Source organism: Salmo salar, unplaced genomic scaffold (assembly GCF_905237065.1).
Source record: "Salmo salar unplaced genomic scaffold, Ssal_v3.1, whole genome shotgun sequence".
Lineage (NCBI taxonomy): Eukaryota > Metazoa > Chordata > Actinopteri > Salmoniformes > Salmonidae > Salmo > Salmo salar.
This window is the reverse complement of record NW_025550649.1, coordinates 1,427-28,821: the sequence shown is the minus strand read 5'-3', so window position 1 is coordinate 28,821 and position 27,395 is coordinate 1,427. Positions and strand designations below refer to the sequence as shown.

At 43.8% G+C, this 27,395-nt stretch overlaps 1 protein-coding gene and 1 long non-coding RNA gene across 2 annotated transcripts; both read left to right on the top strand.

Annotated features, from left to right (window-relative positions):
• Nucleotides 1-217: 217 nt before the first annotated feature.
• LOC123739590 (E3 ubiquitin-protein ligase HERC2-like) lies at nucleotides 218-27,395 on the top strand (the record flags this gene model as incomplete). Its single annotated transcript, XM_045713908.1, has 9 exons — nucleotides 218-281; nucleotides 2,474-2,670; nucleotides 4,300-4,383; nucleotides 5,458-5,599; nucleotides 11,817-12,011; nucleotides 18,296-18,408; nucleotides 23,956-24,146; nucleotides 25,757-25,812; nucleotides 27,185-27,395. Coding segments are annotated over exons 3-9 (959 nt in total), but the record flags the coding sequence as incomplete, so codon positions are not given.
• On the top strand, nucleotides 6,432-8,284 carry LOC123739592 (uncharacterized). Its single transcript, XR_006767769.1, has 3 exons — nucleotides 6,432-7,363; nucleotides 8,020-8,099; nucleotides 8,245-8,284. It is a non-coding gene; the product is annotated as an uncharacterized lncRNA (long non-coding RNA).

Below are 27,395 nucleotides of genomic sequence, written 5' to 3'. Positions count from 1 at the left end.
ACCAATCTGTCTTAACTACTACGCTTCCACCACCTGTCTACTACCTCAGTGTGTCTGTGCCATGGTATCTGTAGCTGTGTTTGTGTCTGTCTCAGTAGATGTGTACACGTGGGGTGATAATGACGAGGCCAGCTGGGAGATGGGGACCACGAACGCCATCCAGAGGCCTGTCTGGTCGGCTGCGTTGCAGGGAAGAAGATCAACAGGGTGGCCTGTGGCTCTGCCCACACACTGGCCTGGTCCACCTCCAAACCTACCAATGGCGGAAACTTCCTGGTCAGGTAACTACTGGGCGTTATAACTACCTGGTCAGGTAACTACTGGACGTTATAACTACCTGGTCAGGTAACTACTGGACGTTATAACTACCTGGTCAGGTAACTACTGGACGTTATAACTACCTGGTCAGGTAACTACTGGACGTTGTAACTACCTGGTCAGGTAACTACTGGACGTTGTAACTACCTGGTCAGGTAACTACTGGACGTTATAACTACCTGGTCAGGTAACTACTGGACGTTATAACTTCACCTGGTCAGGTAACTACTGGACGTTGTAACTACCTGGTCAGGTAACTACTGGACGTTATAACTACCTGGTCGGGTAACTACTGGACGTTGTAACTACCTGGTCGGGTAAACTACTGGACGTTATAACTACCTGGTCGGGTAACTACCTGGACGTTGTAACTACCTGGTCGGGTAACTCTGGACGTGTAACTACCTGGTCGGGTAACTACCTGTCGGGTAACTCTGGACGTTGTAACTACCTGGTCGGGTAACTACTGGACGTTTAACTCCTGTCGGTACTCTGGACGTGTAACTACCTGGTCGGGTAACTACTGGACGTTGTAACTACCTGGTCGGGTAACTACTGGACGCTGTAACTACCCGACGTTATACCGGTCGGGTAACTACTGGACGTTGTAACTACCTGGTCGGGTAACTACTGGACGTTGTAACTACCTGGTTGGTAACTACTGTAACTACCTGGTCGGGTAACTACTGGACGTTGTAACTACCTGGTCGGGTAACTACGGACGTTGTAACTACCTACATTTACATTTTACATTTACATTTTAGTCATTTAGCAGACGCCTTATCCAGAGCGACTTACAGTAGTGAATGCATACATTTCATTTTCATTTCATACAAATTTTTTTCTTCTTCGTACTTGGCCCCCCGTGGGAATCGAACCCACAACCCTGGCATTGCAAACACCATGCTCTACCAACTGAGCTACGGGTAACTACCTGGTCGGGTAACTACTGGACGTTGTAACTACCTGGTCGGGTAACTACTGGACGTTGTAACTACCTGGTCGGGTAACTACTGGACGTTGTAACTACCTGGTCGGGTAACTACTGGACGTTGTAACTACCTTGTCGGGTAACTACTGGACGTTGTAACTACCTGTCGGGTAACTACTAGTGTTAGTTCTGGACGTTGTAACTACCTGGTCGGGTAACTACTGGACGTTGTAACTACCTGGTCGGTAACTACTGGACGTTGTAACTACCTGGTCGGGTAACTACTGGACGTTGTAACTACCTGGTCGGGTAACTACTGGACGTTGTAACTACCTGGTCGGGTAACTACCGGACGTTGTAACTACCTGGTCGGGTAACTACTGGACGTTGTAACTACCTGGTCGGGTAACTACTGGACGTTGTAACTACCTGGTCGGGTAACTACTGGACGGTGTAACTACCTGGTCGGGTAACTACTGGACGCTGTAACTCACCTGGTCGGGTAACTACTGGACGTGTAACTACCTGGTCGGGTAACTACTGGACGTTGTAACTACCTGGTCGGGTAACTACTGGACGTTGTAACTACCTGGTCGGGTAACTACTGAACGTTGTAACTACCTGGTCGGGTAACTACTGGACGTTGTATAACCACTAGATGGTAGTAGGGCTGTGTTGTATAACCACTAGATGGTAGTGGGGCTGTGTTGTATAACCACTAGATGGTAGTGGGGCTGTGTTGTATAACCACTAGATGGTAGTAGGGCTGTGAAGAAGTAATTTCTAGGCTTACTTCCTGGTACGTCATTGTATTGTGTGTTTTCTATTTTAACATCTTGGTTCTGGAAGTTGTGGGTGATCTCTAATCTGTGTTATAATGTGGGTGATCTCTAATCTGTTTGTTGTAACGTGGGTGATCTCTAATCTGTGTTGTAATATGGGTGATCTCTAATCTGTTTGTTGTAATGTGGGTGATCTCTAATCTGTGTTGTAATATGGGGTGATCTCTAATCTGTGTTATACTATGGGTGATCTCTAATCTGTGTTGTAATATGGGTGATCTCTAATCTGTGTTATACTATGGGTGATCTCTAATCTGTTTGAAGTAATGTGGGTGGTGTAACGTGTGTTTTAAATGTGTGTGTGTGTGTGTGTGTGTGTGTCTGTGTGTGTGTGTGTGTGTGTGTGTGTGTGTGTGTGTTGACCTGTGACCTCTCTCCCCAGGTGCCCATGGAATACAACCACCTCCAGGAGATTCCCATCATGTCTCTGAGGAACAGACTACTACTGCTGCACCACATATCGGAGCTCTTTTGTCCTTGTATCCCCATGTTTGATCTGGAGGGCCGGCTGGGGCAGACGGCACACGGACCTGCCCTAGGGTTTAACACGTTACGGGCATACTCATCTCACAGGGCAAGGTGGGGGGCTGTTCACAACACACACACACAGAGATGGGCATGTGAAATAATTTTATCATTGAATTTTAGCTTTTATGTGGTATTAGGTAGTTTACTAGGATCCCCAGTAAGCTGTATTAGGTAGTTTACTAGAATCCCCAGTAAGCTGTATTAGGTAGTTTACTAGAATCCCCAGTAAGCTGTATTAGGTAGTTTACTAGTATCCCCAGTAGCTGTATTAGGTAGTTTACTAGGATCCCCCAGTAGCTGTATTAGGTAGTTTACTAGGATCCCCAGTAGCTGTATTAGGTAGTTTACTAGGATCCCCAGTAGCTGTATTAGGTAGTTTACTAGGATCCCCAGTAGCTGTATTAGGTAGTTTACTAGGATCCCCAGTAGCTGTATTAGGTAGTTTACTAGGATCCCCAGTAGCTGTATTAGTTAGTTTACTAGGATCCCCAGTAGCTGTATTAGTTAGTTTACTAGGATCCCCAGTAGCTGTATTAGGTAGTTTACTAGGATCCCCAGTAGCTGTATTAGGTAGTTTACTAGGATCCCCAGTAGCTGTATTAGGTAGTTTACTAGGATCCCCAGTAGCTGTATTAGGTAGTTTACTAGGATCCCCAGTAGCTGTATTAGGTAGTTTACTAGGATCCCCAGTAGCTGTATTAGTTAGGTAGTTTACTAGGATCCCCAGTAGCTGTATTAGGTAGTTTACTAGGATCCCCAGTAGCTGTATTAGATAGTTTACTAGGATCCCCAGTAGCTGTATTAGGTAGTTTACTAGGATCCCCAGTAGCTGTATTATGTAGTTTACTAGGATCCCCAGTAGCTGTATTAGGTAGTTTACTAGGATCCCCAGTAGCTGTATTAGGTAGTTTACTAGGATCCCCAGTAGCTGTATTAGGTAGTTTACTAGGATCCCCAGTAGCTGTATTAGGTAGTTTACTAGGATCCCCCAGCAGCTGTATTAGGTAGTTTACTAGGATCCCCAGTAGCTGTATTAGATAGTTTACTAGGATCCCCAGTAGCTGTATTAGGTAGTTTACTAGGATCCCCAGTAGCTGTATTAGTTAGTTAGTTTACTAGGATCCCCAGTAGCTGTATTAGTTAGTTAGTTTACTAGGATCCCCAGTAGCTGTATTAGTTAGGTAGTTTACTAGGATCCCCAGTAGCTGTATTAGTTAGTTAGTTTACTAGGATCCCCAGTAGCTGTATTAGTTAGTAGTTTACTAGGATCCCCAGTAGCTGTATTAGGTAGTTTACTAGGATCCCCAGTAGCTGTATTAGGTAGTTTACTAGGATCCCCAGTAGCTGTATTAGGTAGTTTACTAGGATCCCCAGCAGCTGTATTAGGTAGTTTACTAGGATCCCCAGTAGCTGTATTAGTTAGTTAGTTTACTAGGATCCCCAGTAGCTGTATTAGTTAGTTAGTTTACTAGGATCCCCAGTAGCTGTATTAGTTAGTTAGTTTACTAGGATCCCCAGTAGCTGTATTAGGTAGTTTACTAGGATCCCCAGTCAGCTACTCTTCCAGGGGTCCGCATGAAACATGACACAATACAGAACATTAGTATAGTTTTGCGTTCTGTGTTGTTGTAAATGCTGTTGTCCAGTTGATGTACTGAGCCACAGTGTTTGTCCCCACAGGAAGCAGCGTTCCGTAAGGTAGTCCAGGCCACCATGGTGAGAGACAGGCAACATGGTCCTGTGGTGGAACTCAACAGGATACAGGTAGGAATCGGGCTGTTTGGAGAACCTACTGAGATGAACACTAGAAAAACAGCAGGTTTTCAGATTCTCTCAGTCATCATGTACAGTCCAGTCAGCAGAGATTCCTCCTAAACACACTCTCTCTCTCTCTCTCTCTGTCTCTCTCTGTCTCTCTCTCTCTCTCTTTCTGTCTCTCTCGCTCTGTCTCTTGCTCTGTCTCTCTCTGTCTCTCTCGCTCTGTCTCTCGCTCTGTCTCTCTCGCCTCTCTCTCGCTCTGTCTCTCTCGCTCTGTCTCTCTCGCTCTTCCGCTCTCTCGTCTTCGCTCTCTGTCTCTCGCTCTTGTCTCTCGCTCTCTGTCTCTCTCGCTCTCTGTCTCTCTCGCTTGTCTCTCTCTGTCGCTCTCTCGCACTCTCCTCTCTCTCGCTGTCTCTCTCTGTCTCTCTCGCTGTCTCTCTCTGTCTCTCTCTGTCGCTCTCTCGCACTCTCTCTCTCTCTCGCTGTCTCTCTCTGTCTCTCTCGCTGTCTCTCTCTGTCTCTCTCTTGTCTCTCTCGCTGTCTCTCTCTGTCTCTGTCTCTCTCTCTCTCTCTGTCTGGCTCTCTCTCGTCTGGTTTCAGTGTTATAAGCAGATATCTGTGTGATGTGTGAACCATGCTCCACCTTGTATGTCAGTCTATGTTGGGTTCCTTGTCTGTTCCAAATAGCACCCTATTCCCTTTGTAGTGCACTACTATAGGGCCCATAAGGTTCGGGTCAAAAGTAGTGCACTACATAGGGAATAGGGTGTGATTTGGAATACAGCTCTGGTCTAGCCATTCCCCTTCCCAGAGCCTCGGTCCAGGCCACTGACCCCCCTCCTGGGCTGGCTGGATGCCTGGTGGAGGGAGCTGTCACTTTCACACCCGTCACTACTGCAGACTCTGACGGACGAGCCTGGAGAGATAACCATCTTTCTTTTCCTGCTTCTCTCCCCTCCTCTCCCCCTCCTCTCTCCCCTCCTCTCCCCCTCCTCTCCCTCTCCCCCTCCTCCTCCTCTCCCTCTCCTTCTCCTCTCCCCTCTCTCCCCTCCTCTCCCTCTCCTCCTCCTCCCCCTCCAGGTCAAGCGGTCTCGTAGTAAAGGAGGTTTGGCGGGTCCAGACGGGACCAAGTCAGTGTTTGGTCAGATGTGTGCCAAAATGAGCTCCTTCAGCCCAGACAGCTTGCTGCTGCCTCACCGCGTCTGGAAGGTCAAGTTTGTGGGTAGGTTGTTAGGTTCATCCTCGGTAGGTTCTAAAGTTCATCCCCAGTAGGTTGTTAGGTTCATCCTCAGTAGTTTGTGGGTAGGTTCATCCTCAGTAGTTTGTGGGTAGGTTGTTAGGTTCATCCTCAGTAGTTTGTGGGTAGGTTGTTAGGTTCATCCTCGGTAGGTTGTTAGGTTCATCCTCAGTAGGTTGTTAGGTTCATCCTCAGTAGGTTGTTAGGTTCATCCTCAGTAGGTTGTTAGGTTCATCCTCAGTAGGTTGTTAGGTTCATCCTCAGTAGGTTGTTAGGTTCATCCTCAGTAGGTTGTTAGGTTCATCCTCAGTAGGTTGTTAGGTTCATCCTCAGTAGGTTGTTAGGTTCCTCCTCAGTAGTTTGTGGGTAGGTTGTTAGGTTCATCCTCAGTAGTTTGTGGGTAGGTTGTTAGGTTCATCCTCAGTAGTTTGTGGGTAGGTTGTTAGGTTCATCCTCGGTAGTTTGTGGGTAGGTTGTTAGGTTCCTCCTCAGTAGTTTGTGGGTAGGTTGTTAGGTTCCTCCTCAGTAGTTTGTGGGTAGGTTGTTAGGTTCATCCTCGGTAGTTTGTGGGTAGGTTGTTAGGTTCCTCCTCGGTAGTTTGTGGGTAGGTTGTTAGGTTCATCCTCAGTAGGTTGTTAGGTTCATCCTCAGTAGGTTGTTAGGTTCATCCTCAGTAGGTTGTTAGGTTCATCCCCGGTAGGTTGTTAGGTTCATCTTCGGTAGGTTGTTAGGTTCCTCCTCGGTAGGTTGTTAGGTTCCTCCTCGGTAGGTTGTTAGGTTCCTCCTCGGTAGGTTGTTAGGTTCCTCCTCGGTAGGTTGTTAGGTTCCTCCTCGGTAGGTTGTTAGGTTCATCCTCGGTAGGTTGTTAGGTTCATCCTCGGTAGGTTGTTAGGTTCATCCCCGGTAGGTTGTTAGGTTCATCCTCAGTAGTTTGTGGGTAGGTTGTTATGTTCATCCTCGGTAGGTTGTTAGGTTCCTCCTCAGTAGGTTGTTAGGTTCATCCTCAGTAGTTTGTGGGTAGGTTGTTAGGTTCATCCTCGGTAGTTTTTGGGTAGGTTGTTAGGTTCATCCTCAGTAGTTTGTGGGTAGGTTGTTAGGTTCCTCCTCAGTACTTTGTGGGTAGGTTGTTAGGTTCATCCTCAGTAGTTTGTGGGTAGGTTCATCCTCAGTAATTTGTGGGTAGGTTCCTCCTCAGTAGTTTGTGGGTAGGTTGTTAGGTTCCTCCTCAGTAGTTTGTGGGTAGGTTGTTAGGTTCCTCCTCAGTAGTTTGTGGGTAGGTTGTTGGGTTCCTCCTCAGTAGTTTGTGGGTCGGTTGTTTGGTTCCTCCTCGGTAGTTTGTAGGTAGGTTGTTAGGTTCATCCTCGGTAGTTTGTGGGTAGGTTGTTAGGTTCCTCCTCAGTAGTTTGTGGGTAGGTTGTTAGGTTCATCCTCAGTAGTTTGTGGGTAGGTTGTTAGGTTCATCCTCAGTAGTTTGTGACTAGGTTGTTAGGTTCCTCCTCGATAGTTTGTGGGTAGGTTGTTGGGTTCATCCTCGGTAGTTTGTGGGTAGGTTGTTGGGTTCATCCTCGGTAGTTTGTGGGTAGGTTGTTAGGTTCATCCTCGGTAGTTTGTGGGTAGGTTGTTAGGTTCATCCTCAGTATTTTGTGGGTAGGTTGTTAGGTTCATCGTCAGTAGTTTGTGGGTAGGTTGTTAGGTTCATCCTCAGTAGTTTGTGGGTAGGTTGTTAGGTTCCTCCTCAGTAGTTTGTGGGTAGGTTGTTAGGTTCATCCTCAGTAGTTTGTGGGAAGGTTGTTAGGTTCATCCTCGGTAGTTTGTGGGTAGGTTATTAGGTTCATCCTCAGTAGTTTGTTGGTAGGTTCATCCTCAGTAGTTTGTGGGTAGGTTGTTAGGTTCATCCTCGGTAGTTTGTGGGTAGGTTGTTAGATTCATCCTCAGTAGTTTGTGGGTAGGTTCATCCTCAGTAGTTTGTGGGTAGGTTGTTAGGTTCATCCTCGGTAGTTTGTGGGTAGGTTGTTAGGTTCATCCTCGGTAGTTTGTGGGTAGGTTGTTAGGTTCATCCTCGGTAGTTTGTGGGTAGGTTGTTAGGTTCATCCTCGGTAGTTTGTGGGTAGGTTGTTGGGTTCATCCTCGGTAGTTTGTGGGTAGGTTGTTAGGTTCATCCTCGGTAGTTTGTGGGTAGGTTGTTAGGTTCATCCTCAGTAGTTTGTGGGTAGGTTGTTAGGTTCCTCCTCAGTAGTTTGTGGGTAGGTTGTTAGGTTCATCCTCAGTAGTTTGTGGGTAGGTTGTTAGGTTCATCCTCGGTAGTTTGTGGGTAGGTTGTTAGGTTCATCCTCAGTAGTTTGTGGGTAGGTTATTAGGTTCCTCCTCAGTAGTTTGTTGTTAGGTTCCTCCTCAGTAGTTTGTAGGTAGGTTGTTAGGTTCATCCTCAGTAGTTTGTGGGTAGGTTGTTAGGTTCATCCTCAGTAGTTTGTGGGTAGGTTGTTAGGTTCCTCCTCAGTAGTTTGTTAGGTTCCTCAGTAGGTTGTTAGGTTCATCCTCAGTAGTTTGTGGGTAGGTTGTTAGGTTCATCCTCGGTAGTTTGTGGGTAGGTTGTTAGGTTCATCCTCGGTAGTTTGTGGGTAGGTTGTTAGGTTCCTCCTCAGTAGTTTGTGGGTAGGTTGTTAGGTTCATCCTCAGTAGTTTGTGGGTAGGTTGTTAGGTTCATCCTCGGTAGTTTGTGGGTAGGTTATTAGGTTCATCCTCAGTAGTTTGTTGGTAGGTTCATCCTCAGTAGTTTGTGGGTAGGTTGTTAGGTTCATCCTCGGTAGTTTGTGGGTAGGTTATTAGGTTCATCCTCAGTAGTTTGTTGGTAGGTTCATCCTCGGTAGTTTGTGGGTAGGTTGTTAGGTTCATCCTCGGTAGTTTGTGGGTAGGTTGTTAGATTCATCCTCAGTAGTTTTTGGGTAGGTTGTTTGGTTCATCCTAAGTAGTTTGTGGGTAGGTTATTAGGTTAATCCTCGGTAGTTTGTGGGTAGGTTATTAGGTTCATCCTCAGTAGTTTGTTGTGTTCATCCTCGGTAGTTTGTGGGTAGGTTGTTGGGTTCATCCTCGGTAGGTTGTTGGGTTCATCCTCGGTAGTTTGTGGGTAGGTTGTTAGGTTCATCCTCGGTAGTTTGTGGGTAGGTTGTTGGGTTCATCCTCAGTAGTTTGTGGGTAGGTTGTTAGGTTCATCCTCGGTAGTTTGTGGGTAGGTTGTTAGGTTCATCCTCAGTAGTTTGTGGGTAGGTTGTTAGGTTCGTCCTCATGAGAGCGTGACACACATTCCTTTCTATGTCCTGTTGGAGTCTACTGTAGTTACTGGAGGGTGTGTGTTGCTTCTCACCAGTCTGACTTATCTGAACAGCCAGAAGAGGACTGGCCACCCCTCATAGCCTGGTTCCTCTCTAGGTTTCTTCCTAGGTTTTGGTCTTTCTAGGGAGTTTTTCCTAGCCACTGTGCTTCTACACCTGTATTGCTTGCTGTTTGGGGTTTTAGGCTGGGTTTCTGTACAGCACTTTGAGATATCAGCTGATGTAAGAAGGGCTATATAAATACATTTGATTTGATTTGGTTAGCTGTTAGGAATGTGGTTAGGCATTAGGAATGTGGTTAGGTGTTGGGAATGTGGTTAGGTGTTGGGAATGTGGTTAGGTGTTGGGAATGTGGTTAGGTGTTAGGAATGTGGTTAGGCGTTAGGAATGTGGTTTGGAATGTGGTTAGGCGTTAGGAATGTGGTTTGGAATGTGGTTAGGCGTTAGGAATGTGGTTTGGAATGTGGTTAGGCGTTAGGAATATGGTTAGGAATATGGTTAGGAATGTGGTTAGGCTGTAGGAATGTGGTTTGGAATTAGGAATGTGGTTAGGCGTTAGGAATGTGGTTAGGCGTTAGGAATGTGGTTAGGCGTTAGGAATGTGGTTAGGCGTTGGGAATGTGGTTAGGCGTTGGGAATGTGGTTAGGCGTTGGGAATGTGGTTAGGTGTTAGGAATGTGGTTAGGTGTTAGGAATGTGGTTAGGTGTTAGGAATGTGGTTAGGCGTTAGGAATGTGGTTAGGCGTTAGGAATGTGGTTAGGCGTTAGGAATGTGGTTAGGCGTTAGGAATGTGGTTAGGCGTTAGGAATCTGGTTAGGCGTTAGGAATCTGGTTAGGCGTTAGGAATCTGGTTAGGAATGTGGTTAGGCGTTGGGAATGTGGTTAGGCGTTAGGAAGGTGGTTAGGAATGTGGTTAGGCGGTAGGAATGTGGTTAGGCGGTAGGAATGTGGTTAGGCGGTAGGAATGTGGTTAGGCGGTAGGAATGTGGTTAGGCGGTAGGAATGTGGTTAGGCGGTAGGAATGTGGTTAGGCGTTAGGAATCTGGTTAGGCGTTAGGAATCTGGTTAGGCGTTAGGAATGTGGTTAGGAATGTGGTTAGGCGTTGGGAATGTGGTTAGGCGTTGGGAATGTGGTTAGGCGTTGGGAATGTGGTTAGGCGTTGGGAATGTGGTTAGGCGTTGGGAATGTGGTTAGGCGTTGGGAATGTGGTTAGGCGTTGGGAATGTGGTTAGGCGTTAGGAAGGTGGTTAGGTGTTAGGAAGGTGGTTAGGCGTTAGGAAGGTGGTTAGGAATGTGGTTAGGCGGTAGGAATGTGGTTAGGCGGTAGGAATGTGCTTAGGCGGTAGGAATGTGGTTAGGCGGTAGGAATGTGGTTAGGAATTTGGGAATGTGGTTAGGAATTTGGGAATGTGGTTAGGAATTTGGGAATGTGGTTAGGCGGTAGGAATGTGGTTAGGCGGTAGGAATGTGGTTAGGCGGTAGGAATGTGGTTAGGAATATGGGAAGGGCACCTAAAAAAAAGTCTGCAGCGTTGAAGGTACCCAAGAACACAGTGGCCTCCATCATTCAGGCCTTTATGGTAGAGGTATTATTACTTATTTTCTATAAAAATCTGTTTTTGCTTTGTCGTTATAGGGTATTTTGTGTAGATTGATGTGGAAAAAGTCAAGTGGTCTGAATACTTTCCGAATTCACTGTGCTATCAGATATAGGACAGACACTGAAGAACAAACTACCTTTTAGATTTGTGTTTAGATTTTTGTTCTGTTGTTCGATGTGTTTCTATGGGCTAATAGCAGTAAGGCCAAATTCAATGTTTCATCAAATATTTAGTTTTTAAACCTAAAGGGGTCCTATAATTCTAAATCAAATAGCTGAATGATACTTGATTGTGACCATGTTAAAACAATTCCATGTCATCTTAGTAGAAACCGTCCCAGAGGGTTTTATTAAGGAGTGTCTTTTATAAAGGTTCAGACTATTGTCTGAAGCATTCTGACCAAGAGCAGGAGACAATATTTTGTGACCGGACGTTTTGTTTCAGCTTTAGTGGAATTTTCCGCTCTGTCTGTCCTACATTCCTCTTTTTGCATTCTGTATCAAATATTTTTGGGGGGGAAATAGACAATAGCAAATAGGTAAATGACTCAGAATGTCACTTGTGTGCTGCCCTGCTGTGCTCTGTGAGACTCCGTCCTTTACTGCGGGGCGCCGTTCAAATAGGCTAAACCATCATGTCTCGTCACCATTAACGATGGCTGTCAATCGTTGTCGATAGACGACGCAGTCGTAAAATCGCCCAACTCTGTGGATGACTGTGGCGGGAGGCTACAGTGAGTCTGTAATAGAGGTGTGTGTGTGTGTGTGTGTGTGTGTGTGTGTGTGTGTGTGTGTGTGTGTGTGTGTGTGTGTGTGGCTGCTAGGTGAGTCTGTGGATGACTGTGGCGGGGGCTACAGTGAGTCTGTAATAGAGATGTGTGTGTGTGTGTTTGCTAGGTGAGTCGCGCACATTTGTGTGTGTGTGTCTGCTAGGTGAGTCTGTGGATGACTGTGGCGGGGCTACAGTGAGTCTGTAATAGAGGTGTGTGTGTGTGTGTGTGTGTGTGTGTGTGTGTGTGTGTGTGTGTGTGTGTGTGTGTGTGTGTGTGTGTGTGTGTGTGTGTGTGTGTGTGTGTCTGCTAGGTGAGTCTGTGGATGACTGGCGGGGGCTACAGTGAGTCTGTAATAGAGGTGTGTGTGTGTGTGTGTGTGTGTGTGTGTCTGTCTGTCTGCTAGGTGAGTCTGTGGATGACTGTGGCGGGGCTACAGTGAGTCTGTAATAGAGGTGTGTGTGTGTGTGTGTGTGTGTGTGTGTGTGTGTCTGTCTGCTAGGTGAGTCTGTGGATGACTGTGGCGGGGGCTACAGTGAGTCCATAGCAGAGATGTGTGAGGAGCTGCAGAACGGCCTGACCCCTCTCCTCATCGTGACCCCGAACGGACGAGACGAGTCAGGGGCCAACAGAGACTGTTTCCTGCTCAACCCTGCAGCCAAGTCAGCCCTGCACATGAACATGTTCAGATTCTTAGGTAGGTACCCTCTACCTCCGTTACCTAACCCCTAACCCTATCCCTGACCCCTAGCCCTGACCCTAACCCCTGATCCCTGCAGCAAAGTCAGCCCTGCACATGAACATGTTCAGATTCTTAGGTAGGTACCCTCTACCTCCGTTACCTAACCCTGACCCCTAACCCTGACCCCTAGCCCTGATCCCTGACCCCTGACCCCTATCCCTGACCCCTAGCCCTGACCCCTAACCCTGACCCCTGATCCCTGCAGCCAAGTCAGCCCTGCAGATGAACATGTTCAGATTCTTAGGTAGGTACCCTCTACCTCCGTTACCTAACCCCTGACCCCTAACCCCTAGCCCTGATCCCTGACCCCTAAACCCTGACCCCTAGACCCTGACCCCTAACCCTGATCCCTAACCCTCACCTCTAACCCTGCAGCCAAGTCAGCCCTGTACCTAACTATGTCCAGATTCCCGGGGAAAGTACAGCCCTAACCAGGGCTGTTCAACCTTGTTCCTGGAGCGAAACCCTCCTGTAGGTTTTAACAGGGTTGGCCTAAACCTACAGGAGGGTATCTCTCCAGGGACAGGGTTGGAGTTAAAACCTCCAGGAGGGTATCTCTCCAGGAACAGGTTTGGAGTTAAAACCTCCAGGAGGGTTTCTCTCCAGGAATAGGGTTGGAGTTAAAACCTCCAGAAGGGTTTCTCTAAAGGAACAGGGTTGGAGTTAAAAACCTACAGGAGGGTATCTCTCCAGGAACAGTGTTGAAGAGCCCTACCCTAAACACTTCCTCTGGTACCTAACTATAGTAGCCAAGGATATCCCTAAAGTAGCCTTTATATTTACTGCATATCCCTAAAGTAGCCTTTATATTTACTATATATCCCTAAAGTAGCCTCTGTTTCCTATATATCCCTAAAGTAGCCTTAATATTTACTATATATCCCTAAAGTAACCTTTATATTTACTATATATCCCTAAAATAACCTTTATATTTACTATATATCCCTAAAATAACCTTTATATTTACTATATATCCCTAAAGTAACCTTTATATTTACTATATATCCCTAAAGTAACCTTTATATTTACTATATATCCCTAATGTAACCTCTCTATTTACTATATATCCCTAAAGTAACCTTTATATTTACTATATATCCCTAAAATAACCTTTATATTTACTATATATCCCTAAAGTAACCTCTGTTTACTATATATCCCTAAAGTAACCTTTAAGTTTACTATATATCCCTAAAGTAACCTTTATATTTACTATATATCCCTAAAATGACCTTTATATTTACTATATATCCCTAAAGTAACCTTTATATTTACTATATATCCCTAAAGTAACCTTTATATTTACTATATATCCCTAAAGTAACCTTTATATTTACTATATATCCCTAAAGTAACCTGTATGTTTACTATATATCCCTAAAGTAACCTGTATGTTTACTATATATCCCTAAAGTAACCTGTATGTTTACTATATATCCCTAAAGTAACCTCTGTTTACTATATATCCCTAAAGTAACCTTTATATTTACTATATATCCCTAAAGTAACCTTTATATTTACTATATATCCCTAAAATAACCTCTCTGTTTACTATATATCCCTAAAGTAGCCTTTATATTTACTATATATCCGTAAAGTAACCTCTCTATTTACTATATATCCCTAAAGTAACCTCTGTTTCCTGTATATCCCTAAAGTAACCTTTATATTTACTATATATCCCTAAAGTAACCTTTATATTTACTATATATCCCTAAAGTAACCTCTGTTTACTATATATCCCTAAAGTAACCTCTCTGTTTACTATATATCCCTAAAGTAACCTTTATATTTACTATATATCCCTAAAGTAACCTTTATATTTACTATATATCCCTAAAGTAACCTCTCTGTTTCCTATATATCCCTAAAGTAAACTTTATATTTACTATATATCCCTAAAGTAACCTCTATTTACTATATATCCCTAAAGTAACCTCTGTTTACTATATATCCCTAAAGTAACCTCTGTTTACTATATATCCCTAAAGTAACCTTTATATTTACTATATATCCCTAAAGTAACCTTTATATTTACTATATATCCCTAAAGTAACCTTTATATTTACTATATATCCCTAAAGTAACCTGTATGTTTACTATATATCCCTAAAGTAACCTGTATGTTTACTATATATCCCTAAAGTAACCTCTGTTTACTATATATCCCTAAAGTAACCTTTATATTTACTATATATCCCTAAAGTAACCTGTATGTTTACTATATATCCCTAAAGTAACCTGTATGTTTACTATATATCCCTAAAGTAACCTCTGTTTACTATATATCCCTAAAGTAACCTTTATATTTACTATATATCCCTAAAGTAACCTTTATATTTACTATATATCCCTAAAATAACCTCTCTGTTTACTATATATCCCTAAAGTAGGCTTTATATTTACTATATATCTGTAAAGTAACCTCTCTATTTACTATATATCCCTAAAGTAACCTCTGTTTCCTGTATATCCCTAAAGTAACCTTTATATTTACTATATATCCCTAAAGTAACCTTTATATTTACTATATATCCCTAAAGTAACCTCTCTGTTTACAAAATATCCCTAAAGTAACCTTTATATTTACTATATATCCCTAAAGTAACCTTTATATTTACTATATATCCCTAAAGTAACCTCTCTGTTTCCTATATATCCCTAAAGTAAACTTTATATTTACTATATATCCCTAAAGTAACCTCTATTTACTATATATCCCTAAAGTATCTCTATTTACTATATATCCCTAAAGTAACCTCTGTTTACTATATATCCCTAAAGTAACCTCTGTTTACTATATATCCCTAAAGTAGCCTTTATATTTACTATATATCCGTAAAGTAACCTCTCTACTTACTATATATCCCTAAAGTAACCTCTGTTTCCTGTATATCCCTAAAGTAACCTTTATATTTACTATATATCCCTAAAGTAACCTTTATATTTACTATATATCCCTAAAGTAACCTTTATATTTACTATATATCCCTAAAGTAACCTTTATATTTACTATATATCCCTAAAGTAACCTGTATGTTTACTATATATCCCTAAAGTAACCTGTATGTTTACTATATATCCCTAAAGTAACCTCTGTTTACTATATATCCCTAAAGTAACCTTTATATTTACTATATATCCCTAAAGTAACCTTTATATTTACTATATATCCCTAAAATAACCTCTCTGTTTACTATATATCCCTAAAGTAGCCTTTATATTTACTATATATCCGTAAAGTAACCTCTCTATTTACTATATATCCCTAAAGTAACCTCTGTTTCCTGTATATCCCTAAAGTAACCTCTCTGTTTACTATATATCCCTAAAGTAACCTTTATATTTACTATATATCCCTAAAGTAACCTCTGTTTACTATATATCCCTAAAGTAACCTCTCTGTTTACTATATATCCCTAAAGTAACCTTTATATTTACTATATATCCCTAAAGTAACCTCTGTTTACTATATATCCCTAAAGTAACCTCTCTGTTTACTATATATCCCTAAAGTACTCTCACTGTTTACTATATATCCCTAAAGTAACCTCTGTTTACTATATATCCCTAAAGTAACCTTTATATTTACTATATATCCCTAAAGTAACCTCTCTGTTTACTATATATCCCTAAAGTAACCGCTCTATTTACTATATATTCCTAAAGTAACCTCTGTTTACTATTTGTCCCTAAAGTAGCCTTTATATTTACTATATATCCCTAAAGTAACCTTTATATTTACTATATATCCCTAAAGTAACCTCTGTTTACTATATATCCCTAAAGTAACCTCTCTGTTTCCTATATATCCCTAAAGTAACCTTTATATTTACTATATATCCCTAAAGTAACCTCTCTGTTTACTATATATCCCTAAAGTAACCTCTCTTTTTACTATATATCTCTAAAGTATTCTTTTTGTTTACTATATATCCCTAAAGTAGCCTTTATATTTACTATATATCCCTAAAGTAACCTCTGTTTACTATATATCCCTAAAGTAGCCTTTATATTTACTATATATCCCTAAAGTAACCTTTATATTTACTATATATCCCTAAAATAACCTTTATATTTACTATATATCCCTAAAGTAACCTTTATATTTAGTATATATCCCTAAAGTAACCTTTATGTTTACTATATATCCCTAAAGTAGCCTCTGTTTACTATATATCCCTAAAGTAACCTCTCTGTTTACTATATATCCCTAAAGTAACCTTTATATTTACTATATATCCGTAAAGTAACCTCTCTATTTACTATATATCCCTAAAGTAACCTCTGTTGCCTGTATATCCCTAAAGTAACCTCTCTGTTTACTATATATCCCTAAAGTAACCTTTATATTTACTATATATCCCTAAAGTAACCTCTGTTTACTATATATCCCTAAAGTAACCTCTCTGTTTACTATATATCCCTAAAGTACTCTCACTGTTTACTATATATCCCTAAAGTAACCTCTGTTTACTATATATCCCTAAAGTAACCTTTATATTTACTATATATCCCTAAAGTAACCTCTCTGTTTACTATATATCCCTAAAGTAACCGCTCTATTTACTATATATTCCTAAAGTAACCTCTGTTTACTATTTGTCCCTAAAGTAGCCTTTATATTTACTATATATCCCTAAAGTAGCCTTTATATTTACTATATATCCCTAAAGTAACCTCTGTTTACTATATATCCCTAAAGTAACCTCTCTGTTTCCTATATATCCCTAAAGTAACCTTTATATTTACTATATATCCCTAAAGTAAGCTCTGTTTCCTATATATCCCTAAAGTAACCTCTCTTTTTACTATATATCTCTAAAGTAACCTTTATATTTACTATATATCCCTAAAGTAACCTCTGTTTACTATATATCCCTAAAGTAGCCTTTATATTTACTATATATCCCTAAAGTAACCTTTATATTTACTATATATCCCTAAAATAACCTTTATATTTACTATATATCCCTAAAGTAACCTTTATATTTACTATATATCCCTAAAGTAACCTTTATGTTTACTATATATCCCTAAAGTAGCCTCTGTTTACTATATATCCCTAAAGTAACCTCTCTGTTTACTATATATCCCTAAAGTAACCTTTATATTTACTATATATCCCTAAAGTAACCTTTATATTTACTATATATCCCTAAAGTAACCTTTATATTTACTATATATCCCTAAAGTAACCTTTATATTTACTATATATCCCTAAAGTAGCCTCTGTTTCCTATATATCCCTAAAGTAACCTTTATATTTACTATATATCCCTAAAGTAACCTTTATATTTACTATATATCCCTAAAGTAGCCTCTGTTTACTATATATCCCTTAAATAACCTCTCTATTTACTATATATCCCTTAAATATCTCTCTGTTTACACTACCCCCTGCCCAGGGCCTGAGCTACAGTGGGGGGGAAAAGTATTTGATCCCCTGCTGATTTTGTACGTTTGCCCACTGACAAAGAAATGATCAGTCTATAATTTTAATGGTAGGTTTATTTGAACAGTGAGAGACAGAATAACAACAGCAAAAAATCCATAAAAACGCATGTCAAAAATGTTATACAATTATTTGCATTTTAATGAGGGAAATAAGTATTTGACCCCCTCTCAATCAGAAAGATTTCTGGCTCCCAGGTGTCTTTTAGACAGGTAACGAGCTGAGATTAAGAGCACACTCTTAAAGGGAGTGCTCCTAACAATGGGAGTCGTTGTCCCGAAGGCAGGCGACAAGCTTAGGTCCACAATAAACCCATAGAAACGCATTGGGTTTTATTTACGACAGATTTCGGCGAGAGTGAAACCTCTCTATTCGCCTCTTCCTGTGATCCGTCTCGTTCTATCTGATTATGGTCGTTGTAGTTAATAAAGACGTTTCTGCACAGAACTAGGTTGAATATTTTCTTATTGAAAACTACAACTCAGCCCAACGTCCCACGTCATTCTTGAGAAAAGCCGCATTGGGCTCATCATAGCCATCCGTACCGGATCTCCTCTCAGTCTCAACCCTAACCCAGTCTAATAGAGATGTATCTCTGTCCTGTAGGAGTGCTCCTGGGCATAGCCATCCGTACCGGATCTCCTCTCAGTCTCAACCCTAACCCAGTCTAATAGAGATGTATCTCTGTCCTGTAGGAGTGCTCCTGGGCATAGCCATCCGTACCTGATCTCCTCTCAGTCTCAACCCTAACCCAGTCTAATAGAGATGTATCTCTGTCCTGTAGGAGTGCTCCTGGGCATAGCCATCCGTACTGGATCTCCTCTCAGTCTCAACCTGGCTGAACCTGTCTGGAAACAGCTGGCTGGGATGAACCTCACCATCGCTGACCTCAGTGAGGTACTGTACCTGCTGTGTGTGTGTGTGTGTGTGTGTGTGTGTGTGTGTGTGTGTGTGTGTGTGTGTGTGTGTGTGTGTGTGTGTGTGTGTGTGTGTGTGTGTGTGTGTGTGTGGGTGAAATAAATAGGGTGTATCAGTAAGTTCAGGACTTAGTTCGAGGTGAGTGTGTTGGGGGAGGGGGGTGTTGTGTGTGTTGGGAGGGGGAGGGGTGCTGTGTGTGTGTTGGGGGAGGGAGGGGGGATGAGGGGGTGCTGTGTGTGTTGGGGGAGGGGAGGAGGAGAAGGGGGTGCTGTGTGTGTGTTGGGGGAGGGAGGGGAGGGGTGCTGTGTGGGTGGAGGGGTGCTGTGTGTGTGTTGGGGGAGGGAGGGAGGGGTACTGTGTGTGTTGGGAGGGAGGGAGGGAGGGAGGGAGAGAGGGAGGGGGGAGAGGGGTGCTGTGTGTGTGTGTGTAGGGAGGGAGGGAGGGATGTTGGGAGGGAGTGTAATGGAATCATAATGTGAGGCCTGAGTGAGAACTTCACTTGATCAATTACAGAACTTTTCCTGAAACTAAACCTTACAGATGTAAAATATTATATATACACTGCATACATATACCTTATACATTACTCTACATATACAATCTACTGGGTTACGGTGTTGACTCTACCTTCTACTGTAGTTAACAGGCTGGGTTACGGTGTTGACTCTACATATACCTTCTACTGTAGTTAACAGGCTGGGTTACGGTGTTGACTCTACCTTCTACTGTAGTTAACAGGCTGGGTTACGGTGTTGACTCTACCTTCTACTGTAGTTTAACATGCTGGGTTACGGTGTTGACTCTACCTTCTACTGTAGTTAACAGGCTGGGTTACGGTGTTGACTCTACCTTCTACTGTAGTTAACAGGCTGGGTTACGGTGTTGACTCTACATATACCTTCTACTGTAGTTAACAGGCTGAGTTACGGTGTTGACTCTACCTTCTACTGTAGTTAACAGGCTGGGTTACGGTGTTGACTCTACCTTCTACTGTAGTTAACAGGCTGGGTTACGGTGTTGACTCTACCTTCTACTGTAGTTAACAGGCTGGGTTACGGTGTTGACTCTACATATACCTTCTACTGTAGTTAACAGGCTGGGTTACGGTGTTGACTCTACCTTCTACTGTAGTTAACAGGCTGGGTTACGGTGTTGACTCTACCTTCTACTGTAGTTTAACAGGCTGGGTTACGGTGTTGACTCTACCTTCTACTGTAGTTAACAGGCTGGGTTACGGTGTTGACTCTACCTTCTACTGTAGTTAACAGGCTGGGTTACGGTGTTGACTCTACCTTCTACTGTAGTTAACAGGCTGGGTTACGGTGTTGACTCTACATATACCTTCTACTGTAGTTAACAGGCTGGGTTACGGTGTTGACTCTACCTTCTACTGTAGTTAACAGGCTGGGTTATGGTGTTGACTCTACCTTCTACTGTAGTTAACAGGCTGGGTTACGGTGTTGACTCTACCTTCTACTGTAGTTAACAGGCTGGGTTACGGTGTTGACTCTACCTTCTACTGTAGTTAACAGGCTGGGTTACGGTGTTGACTCTACCTTCTACTGTAGTTAACAGGCTGGGTTACGGTGTTGACTCTACATATACCTTCTACTGTAGTTAAAAGGCTGGGTTACGGTGTTGACTCTACCTTCTACTGTAGTTAACAGGCTGGGTTACGGTGTTGACTCTACATATACCTTCTACTGTAGTTAACAGGCTGGGTTACGGTGTTGACTCTACATATACCTTCTACTGTAGTTAAAAGGCTGGGTTACGGTGTTGACTCTACATATACCTTCTACTGTAGTTAACATGTGGAAGTAATTGTATGAAATTGTATTTGCAAGGGTATTAAAAAGGTCTTAACAAGTATGACATTTATCCTGTCGAATTGAATTCTGTAGATACCCTCTAATGACAGTGAAAAAAGTCTAAAGTCAAGATTTCCCAGAAGTCAGTCAATATTATTATATTGTTGTGGCTGTGTATACATCCCATCTTTAGCCTTGGTGCTTGTTGCGTGACTGTGTGTAAGAGACTAGTGTGTACTGCGGTACCGTGTGCGCCTCTCCTGCATCCACGCTGTAATCATGAGCCTCTAGAACGTGTTCTGCCTGATCGTGATGCAGGAAGAGGCTGTTTCTTCACAAAGCTTCTGTTGTCACGCCGGTTAGCCCCAAAGCTTTACTAAAGGTTACACAGGAATTTTACCCAGCACCAGAATACAGCCAGAGAGCATCACACACGCACACACTCAGTCATACTGTGTATACACACTGATAGGAATCAGAGAGGACTCACATGCAAAATGTGAGTTATGACTTTCACTTTAAAACAATGTCAAAAATGTATTCCTTTCCTAAGAGCCAACTCCCATGAGATCCCCGTTCAAGGTCTCCCTAGACTGTAGAGATGGACAGTCCAGTGAAGAACACACATTTAGATGAAAAACACATTGAACTAAAGTCAAGGCCACCGGTTTTTTTCTAGTGTCATTTTTGCACATGTATTTTTTATTTATTTATTTCACCTTTATTTAACCAGGTAGGCTAGTTGAGAACAAGTCCTTTATTTAACCAGGTAGGCTAGTTGAGAACAAGTTCTCATTTACAACTGTGACCTGGCCAAGATAAAGCAAAGCAGTTCGACACATACAACAACACAGAGTTACACATGGAGTAAAACAAACATACAATCAATAACACAATAAACAACTCAATAACACAGTAGAAAAAAGAAAGTCTATATACAGTGTGTGCAAATGGCATGAGGAGGTAAGGCAATAAATAGGCCATAGTAGTGAAGAATTACAATTTAGCAAATTAACACTGGAGAGATAGATGAGCAGATGATGATGTGCAAGTAGTGATACTGGTGTGCAAAAGAGCAGAAAAGTAAATAAAAACAGTATGGGGATGAGGTAGGTAGATTGGGTGGGCTATGTACAGCTGCAGCGATCGGTTAGCTGCTCAGATAGCTGATGTTTAAAGTTGGCGAGGGAAATATAAGTCTCCAGCTTCAGCGATTTTTGCAATTCGTTCCAGTCACTGGCAGCAGAGAACTGGAAGGAAAGGCGGCCAAAGGAGGTGTTGGCTTTGGGGATGACCAGTAAGATATACCTGCTGGAGCGCGTGCTACGGGTGGGTGCTGCTATGGTGACCAGTGAGCTGAGATAAGGCGGAGCTTTACCTAGCACAGACTTATAGATGACCTGGAGCCAGTGGGTCTGGCGACGAATATGTAGCGAGGGCCAGCCGACTAGAGCATACAGGTCGCAGTGGTGGGTAGTATATGGGGCTTTGGTAACAAAACGGATGGCACTGTGATAGACTGCATCCAGTTTGCTGCGTGTTGGAGGCTATTTTGTAAATGACATCGCCCGAAGTCAAGGATCGGTAGGACAGTCAGTTTTACGAGGTTAAGTTTGGCGGCGTGAGTGAAGGAGGCTTTGTTGCGACATAGAAAGCCGATTCTAGATTTGATTTTGGATTGGAGATGTTTAGTATGAATCTGGAAGGAGAGTTTACAGTCTAGCCAGACACCCAGGTATTTGTAGTTGTCCACATATTCTAAGTTAGAACCGTCCAGAGTAGTGATGCTAGTGGGGCGGACGGGTGCGGGCAGCGAACGGTTGAAAAGCATGCATTTGGTTTTACTAGCGTTTAAGAGCAGTTGGATGCCACGGAAGGAGAGTTGTATGGCATTGAAGCTCATCTGGAGGTTAGTTAACAGTGTCCAAAGAAGGGCCAGAGGTATACAGAATGGTGTCGTCTGCTTAGAGGTGGATCAGCGAATCACCCGCAGCAAGAGCGACATCATTGATATATACAGAGAAAAGAGTCGGCCCGAGAATTGAACTCTGTGGCACCCCCATAAGTCTCTATGGGGGTACCACAGGGTTCAGTTCTCGCTACCGATTACCAGTGTTCCCTCTAAGCTGGGTGCTACCGATCACCAATGTTCCCTCTAAGCTGCGCTCTACCTATCACCAATGTTCAGAGTTTTCCCCTTTAGTTAAAACTATCAACGTTTTGCTCTACTGTGGGAATGGTGCTCGAATCAACACAATATTATCCACTTTCAATGTAACATACCGAAACAAAACTAACACCTCCAAAGCCTCCTTCACTCATGGACAGTGATCTGTTTATTAACTTGGCTTTCGAAGACTTTAGAAAGGCAGGGTAGGATAGATATAGGTCTGTAACAGTTTGGGTCTAGGGTGTCACCCCTTTGAAGAGGGGGATGACCGCGGCAGCTTTCAATCTTTAGGGATCTCGGACGATACGAAAGAGAGGTTGAACTGGCTGGTAATAGGGGTTGCAACAATGGCGGCGGATAATTTTAGAAAGAGAGGGTCCAGATTGTCTATCCCAGCTGATTTGTATGGGTCCAGGTTTTGCAGCTCTTTCAGAACATCTGCGATCTGGATTTGGGTGAAGGAGAAGCTGGGGAGGCTCGGGCGAGTAGCTGCGGGGGGTGCGGAGCTGTTGGGGGGTGTTGGCCGGGGTTGGAGTAGCCAGGAGGAAGGCATGGCCAGCCCTAGAGAAATGCTTATTGTACTTTTCGATTATCATGGATTTATTGGTGGTTCCCATGTTACCTAGCCTCAGTGCAGTGGGCAACTGGGAGGAGGTGCTCATGTTCTCCATGGACTTTATAGTGTCCCAAAACTTCTTGGAGTTAGAGCTACAGAATGCAAATTTCTGTTTGAAAAAGCTAGCCTTTGCTTTCCTAACTGACTGTGTGTATGGGTTCCTGACTTCCCTGAAAAGTTGCATATCACGGGGCTATTCGATGCTAATGCAATATGCGACAGGATGTTTTTGTGTTGGTCAAGGGCAGTCAGGTGTGGAGTGAACCAAAGACTATATCTATTCCTAGTTCTACATTTTTTGAAAGGGGCCATGCTTATTTAAGATGGTGAGGAAATTACTTTTAAAAAACGACCAAGCATCCTCGACTGACGGAATGAGGTCAATATCCTTCCAGGTCGATTAGAAAGGCCTGTTCGCTGAAGTGTTTTAGGGAGCGTTTGACAGTGATGAGGGGTGGTCGTTTGGTAGCAGACCCATTACGGATGCAGGCAATGAGGCAGTGATCGCTGAGATCCTGATTGAAAACAGATGAGGTGTATTTGGAGGGAAAGTTGGTCATGATAATATCTATGAGGGTGCCCGTGTTTACGGATTTAGGGTTGTACCTGGTAGGTTCCTTGATGATTTGTGTGAGATTGAGGGCATCTAGCTTAGACTGTAGGATGTCCGGGGTGTTAAGCATGTCCCAATTTAGGTCACCTAACAGAACGAACTCTGAAGATAGATGTGGGGGGGGGTGATCAATTCACATATGGTGTCCAGGGCACAGCTGGGAGCGGAGGGGGGTCGATAACAGGCGGCAACAGCGAGAGACTTAATTCTGGAGAGATTAATTTTTCAAAATAGAAGTTCGAACTGTTTGGGTATAGACCTGGCAAGTACGACAGAAGTTTTGCATTCGAATGAAGTGTTGGTCTTTCCTCTTCAGGTGGATAAAGACTTTATCCCTGGCCTGATGTACATCAGAGACAACGAGGCCACGGCTGAGGAGTTTGAGGGCATGACTCTCCCCTTCACAGTCCCTAACGCTAGCGGACAGGATATTCAGCTCAGCTCTAAATACTCCCACATCACCCTGGAGAACAGGGCCGAGTACGTCCGCCTCGCCATCAACTACAGGTGAGAACAACTACCGGATCACCAATGTTCCCTCTAAGCTGGGTGCTACCGATCACCAATGTTCCCTCTAAGCTGTTCCCTCTAACCGATCTCTACACAGACCGGTGCAGTATAACCAATCAGAGCTGCACTAGGCCTATATGCAAATAGACCATTGTCATATATGGATCTGTGCCATTTACTTTGAACTGGACTGTGTTTACAGCATGAGCGGTCGTGAGTCCATGTGATTGTTTTGAGATCAAAGCGAGAGCTGCATGTAGCCGCGTGTCCACATTTTGTAAAGTAGTTTCTAGCATCAACCATCACAGCAGCATTTTCAGTCACATCCTTGTCTGAAGGATAAGTAGATCAACAGGTTAATGTCAAGCCCTTTCCAAGGTCTCATGGAATGTAGGCCTACATTGACCACCACACATTGGCTGATACTGTAGGCTGAATGGGATGCATTTTCTCCATTGTTTTTGATGGTAGGCCACTCTGGTAGGCCTACATTATGATCAAATAGCCACAGTAGCCTACATGGCCACTGTTAAAACTGGAACTTAAAGCAGGTACAGCCTCCGTGTTCACAGTAAACGCGCGCTGGAAGTTGCAACAATGGGCCTCAGGATCTCATCACGGTATCTCTGTGCATTCAAATTGCCATCGATAAAATGCAATTGTGTTCGTGGTCTGTAGCTTTGCCTGTCCATACCATAACCCCACCGCCACCATGGGGCACTCTGTTCACAACGTTGACATCAGCAAACCGCTCACCGACATGGTTTGCCATCTGTCCGGTACAGTTGGAAACCAGGATTCATCCGTGAAGAGCACACTTCTCCAGCGTGCCAGTGGCCATCGAAGGTCAGCATTTGTCCACTGAAGTCAGTTAAGACTTGTGGGTTTGCAGTCTGCAGTCAGATCAAGACTCTAGTGAGGATGATGAGCACGCAGATGAGCTTCCTGAGACGGGTTCTGACAAGTTTGTGCAGAAATTCTTCGGTTGTGCAAAACCCACAGTTTCATCAGCTGTCCGGGTGGCTGGTCTCAGACGATCCCGCAGGTGAAGAAGCCGGATGTGGAGGTCCTGGGTTGGCGTGGTTACACGTGCTCTGCGGTTGTGAGGCAGGTTGGACGATACTGCCAAATTCTCTAAAACAACGTTGGAGGTGGCTTATGGTAGAGAAATGAACATTCAATTCTCTGACAACAGCTCTGGTGGACATTCCTGCTGTTAGCATGCCAATTTCACACTCCCTCAAAACTTCAGATATCTGTGGCCTTGTGTTGAGGCAAAACTGCACAATTTAGAGTGGCCTTTTATTTCCCCCAGCACAAGGTGCACCTGTGTAATGATCATTCTGTTTAACCAGCTTCATGATATGCCACACCTGTCAGGTAGATGGATAAAACAAATTGTGCACCAAATTTTGAGAGAAATAAGCTTTTTGTTGAGTATGGAAAAATTTCAGGGATATTTTATTACAGCTCATGAAACTTGGGACCAACACTTTGCGTTTTATATTTTTGTTCAGTATAATATTGCGAAATGTTAACTGTAGAGATTTCATTTCTTTATAATACTCCTGGTTTTACCTCGTGTCCCTGTCTGTGTCTCCCCCAAGGCTCCATGAGTTTGATGAGCAGGTGTCAGCTGTGAGAGAAGGGGATGGCTCGGGTCGTACCAGTCCCTCTGCTCTCCCTCTTCACTGGATATGAGCTAGAGACGATGGTAAGTACTTACAGAACTAGTTTACAGTGAAGAGGGATGGATAACACACACACTGTTGAATGCTCCCACAGTTGTATTGTGCAACGTTCTGATCTGATCCGCTTGTCTTCCACAGGCATTAATAGTATCTAGAATCCAATGTGGCTTCATGACGGCTCGCTCTCTCTGTGTCTCGCTCTCTCTGTGTCTCGCTCTCTCTGTGGCTCGCTCGCTCTGTGTCTCGCTCGCTCTCTCTGTGGCTCGCTCGCTCTCTCTGTGTCTCGCTCGCTCTCTCTGTGTCTCGCTCGCTCTCTCTGTGTCTCGCCGCTTCTCTGTGTCTCGCTGCTCTCTCTGTGTCTGTCTCGCTTTCTGTGTCTGGCGCGCTTTCTGTGTCGGCTCGCTTTCTCTGTGTCTTCGCCGCTTCTCTCTGTGTCTCGCCGCTTTCTCTGTCTTGGCTCGCCGCTTCTGTTCGCCGGCGCTTCTCTCTCTCGCGCTTCTTCTCTGTCTTCGCCGCGCTTTCTTCTGTCTCGGCGCCGCTTTTCTGTCTCGCTTTCGCCGCTTTGTCCGGGCCGCCCTTTGTTTCGCCGCTTTTGTTCTCGCCGCCGGTTTCTGTGTTCGCCGGCCGCTTTTCTTTTGCGCGCTTCTTGTGGGTTCCCGCGCCGCTTTCTGTCGTTTGTGCCGGCTTGTTCGGCTTTTCGCTCTGTTGTTGCCTTTGTGCTCTCTCTGTGTCTCTATCTTTCTCTGTGTCTCGCTGTCTCTCTGTCTCGCTGTCTCTCTCTGTCGTCTCTCTGTGTCTCTCTCTGTGTCCTCGCTCTCTCTGTGTCTCTATCTTTCTCTGTGTCTCTCTGTCTCGCTTTGTCTCTCTGTTCTCTATCTTTCTCTGTGTCTCTATCTTTCTCTGTGTCTCTATCTCTCTCTGTGTCTCTGTCTCTCTCTGTGTCTCGGCTGTCTCTCTCTGTGTCTCTCTCTCTGTGTCTCTATCTGTGTCTATCTTTCTTTGTGTCTCTATCTTTCTCTGTGTCTCTATCTTTTTTCGTGTCTCGTGTCTTTTGTCTCGCTGTCTCTGTGTCTCTCTCTCTGTGTCTCTTTCTTGTGTCTCTATCTTTCTCTGTGTCTCTATCTTTCTGTGTGTCTCTCAGTCAGCCTCTCTCTCTGTCTCGCTCTCTCTCTATGTCTGTCTTTGCTCTCCGCTCTCTCTCGTCTCTGTCTCTCTGTGAGTGTCCTAGCCTGGTCTGTTACCCCTATCTGGGCCCTGGTCATAAGTAGTGAACTGTAAGGAATAGGGAGCCATTTGGGACTCAGAATCTTGTCCATCACTCTCCCTCCTGTCCTCTGTGTCCAGGTGTGCGGCAGTCCAGACATCCCCTCCACCTGTTGAAGTCAGTAGCCACCTATAAAGGTGTTGAGCCAACTTCTCCTCTCATCCACTGGTTCTGGGAGGTCATGGAGTCCTTCTCCAACACGGAGAGATCTCTGTTCCTGCGCTCGTCTGGGGACGGACACGCCTCCCACGCACCATCGCTGACTTCAGAGGACGAGACTTCGTTGTCCAG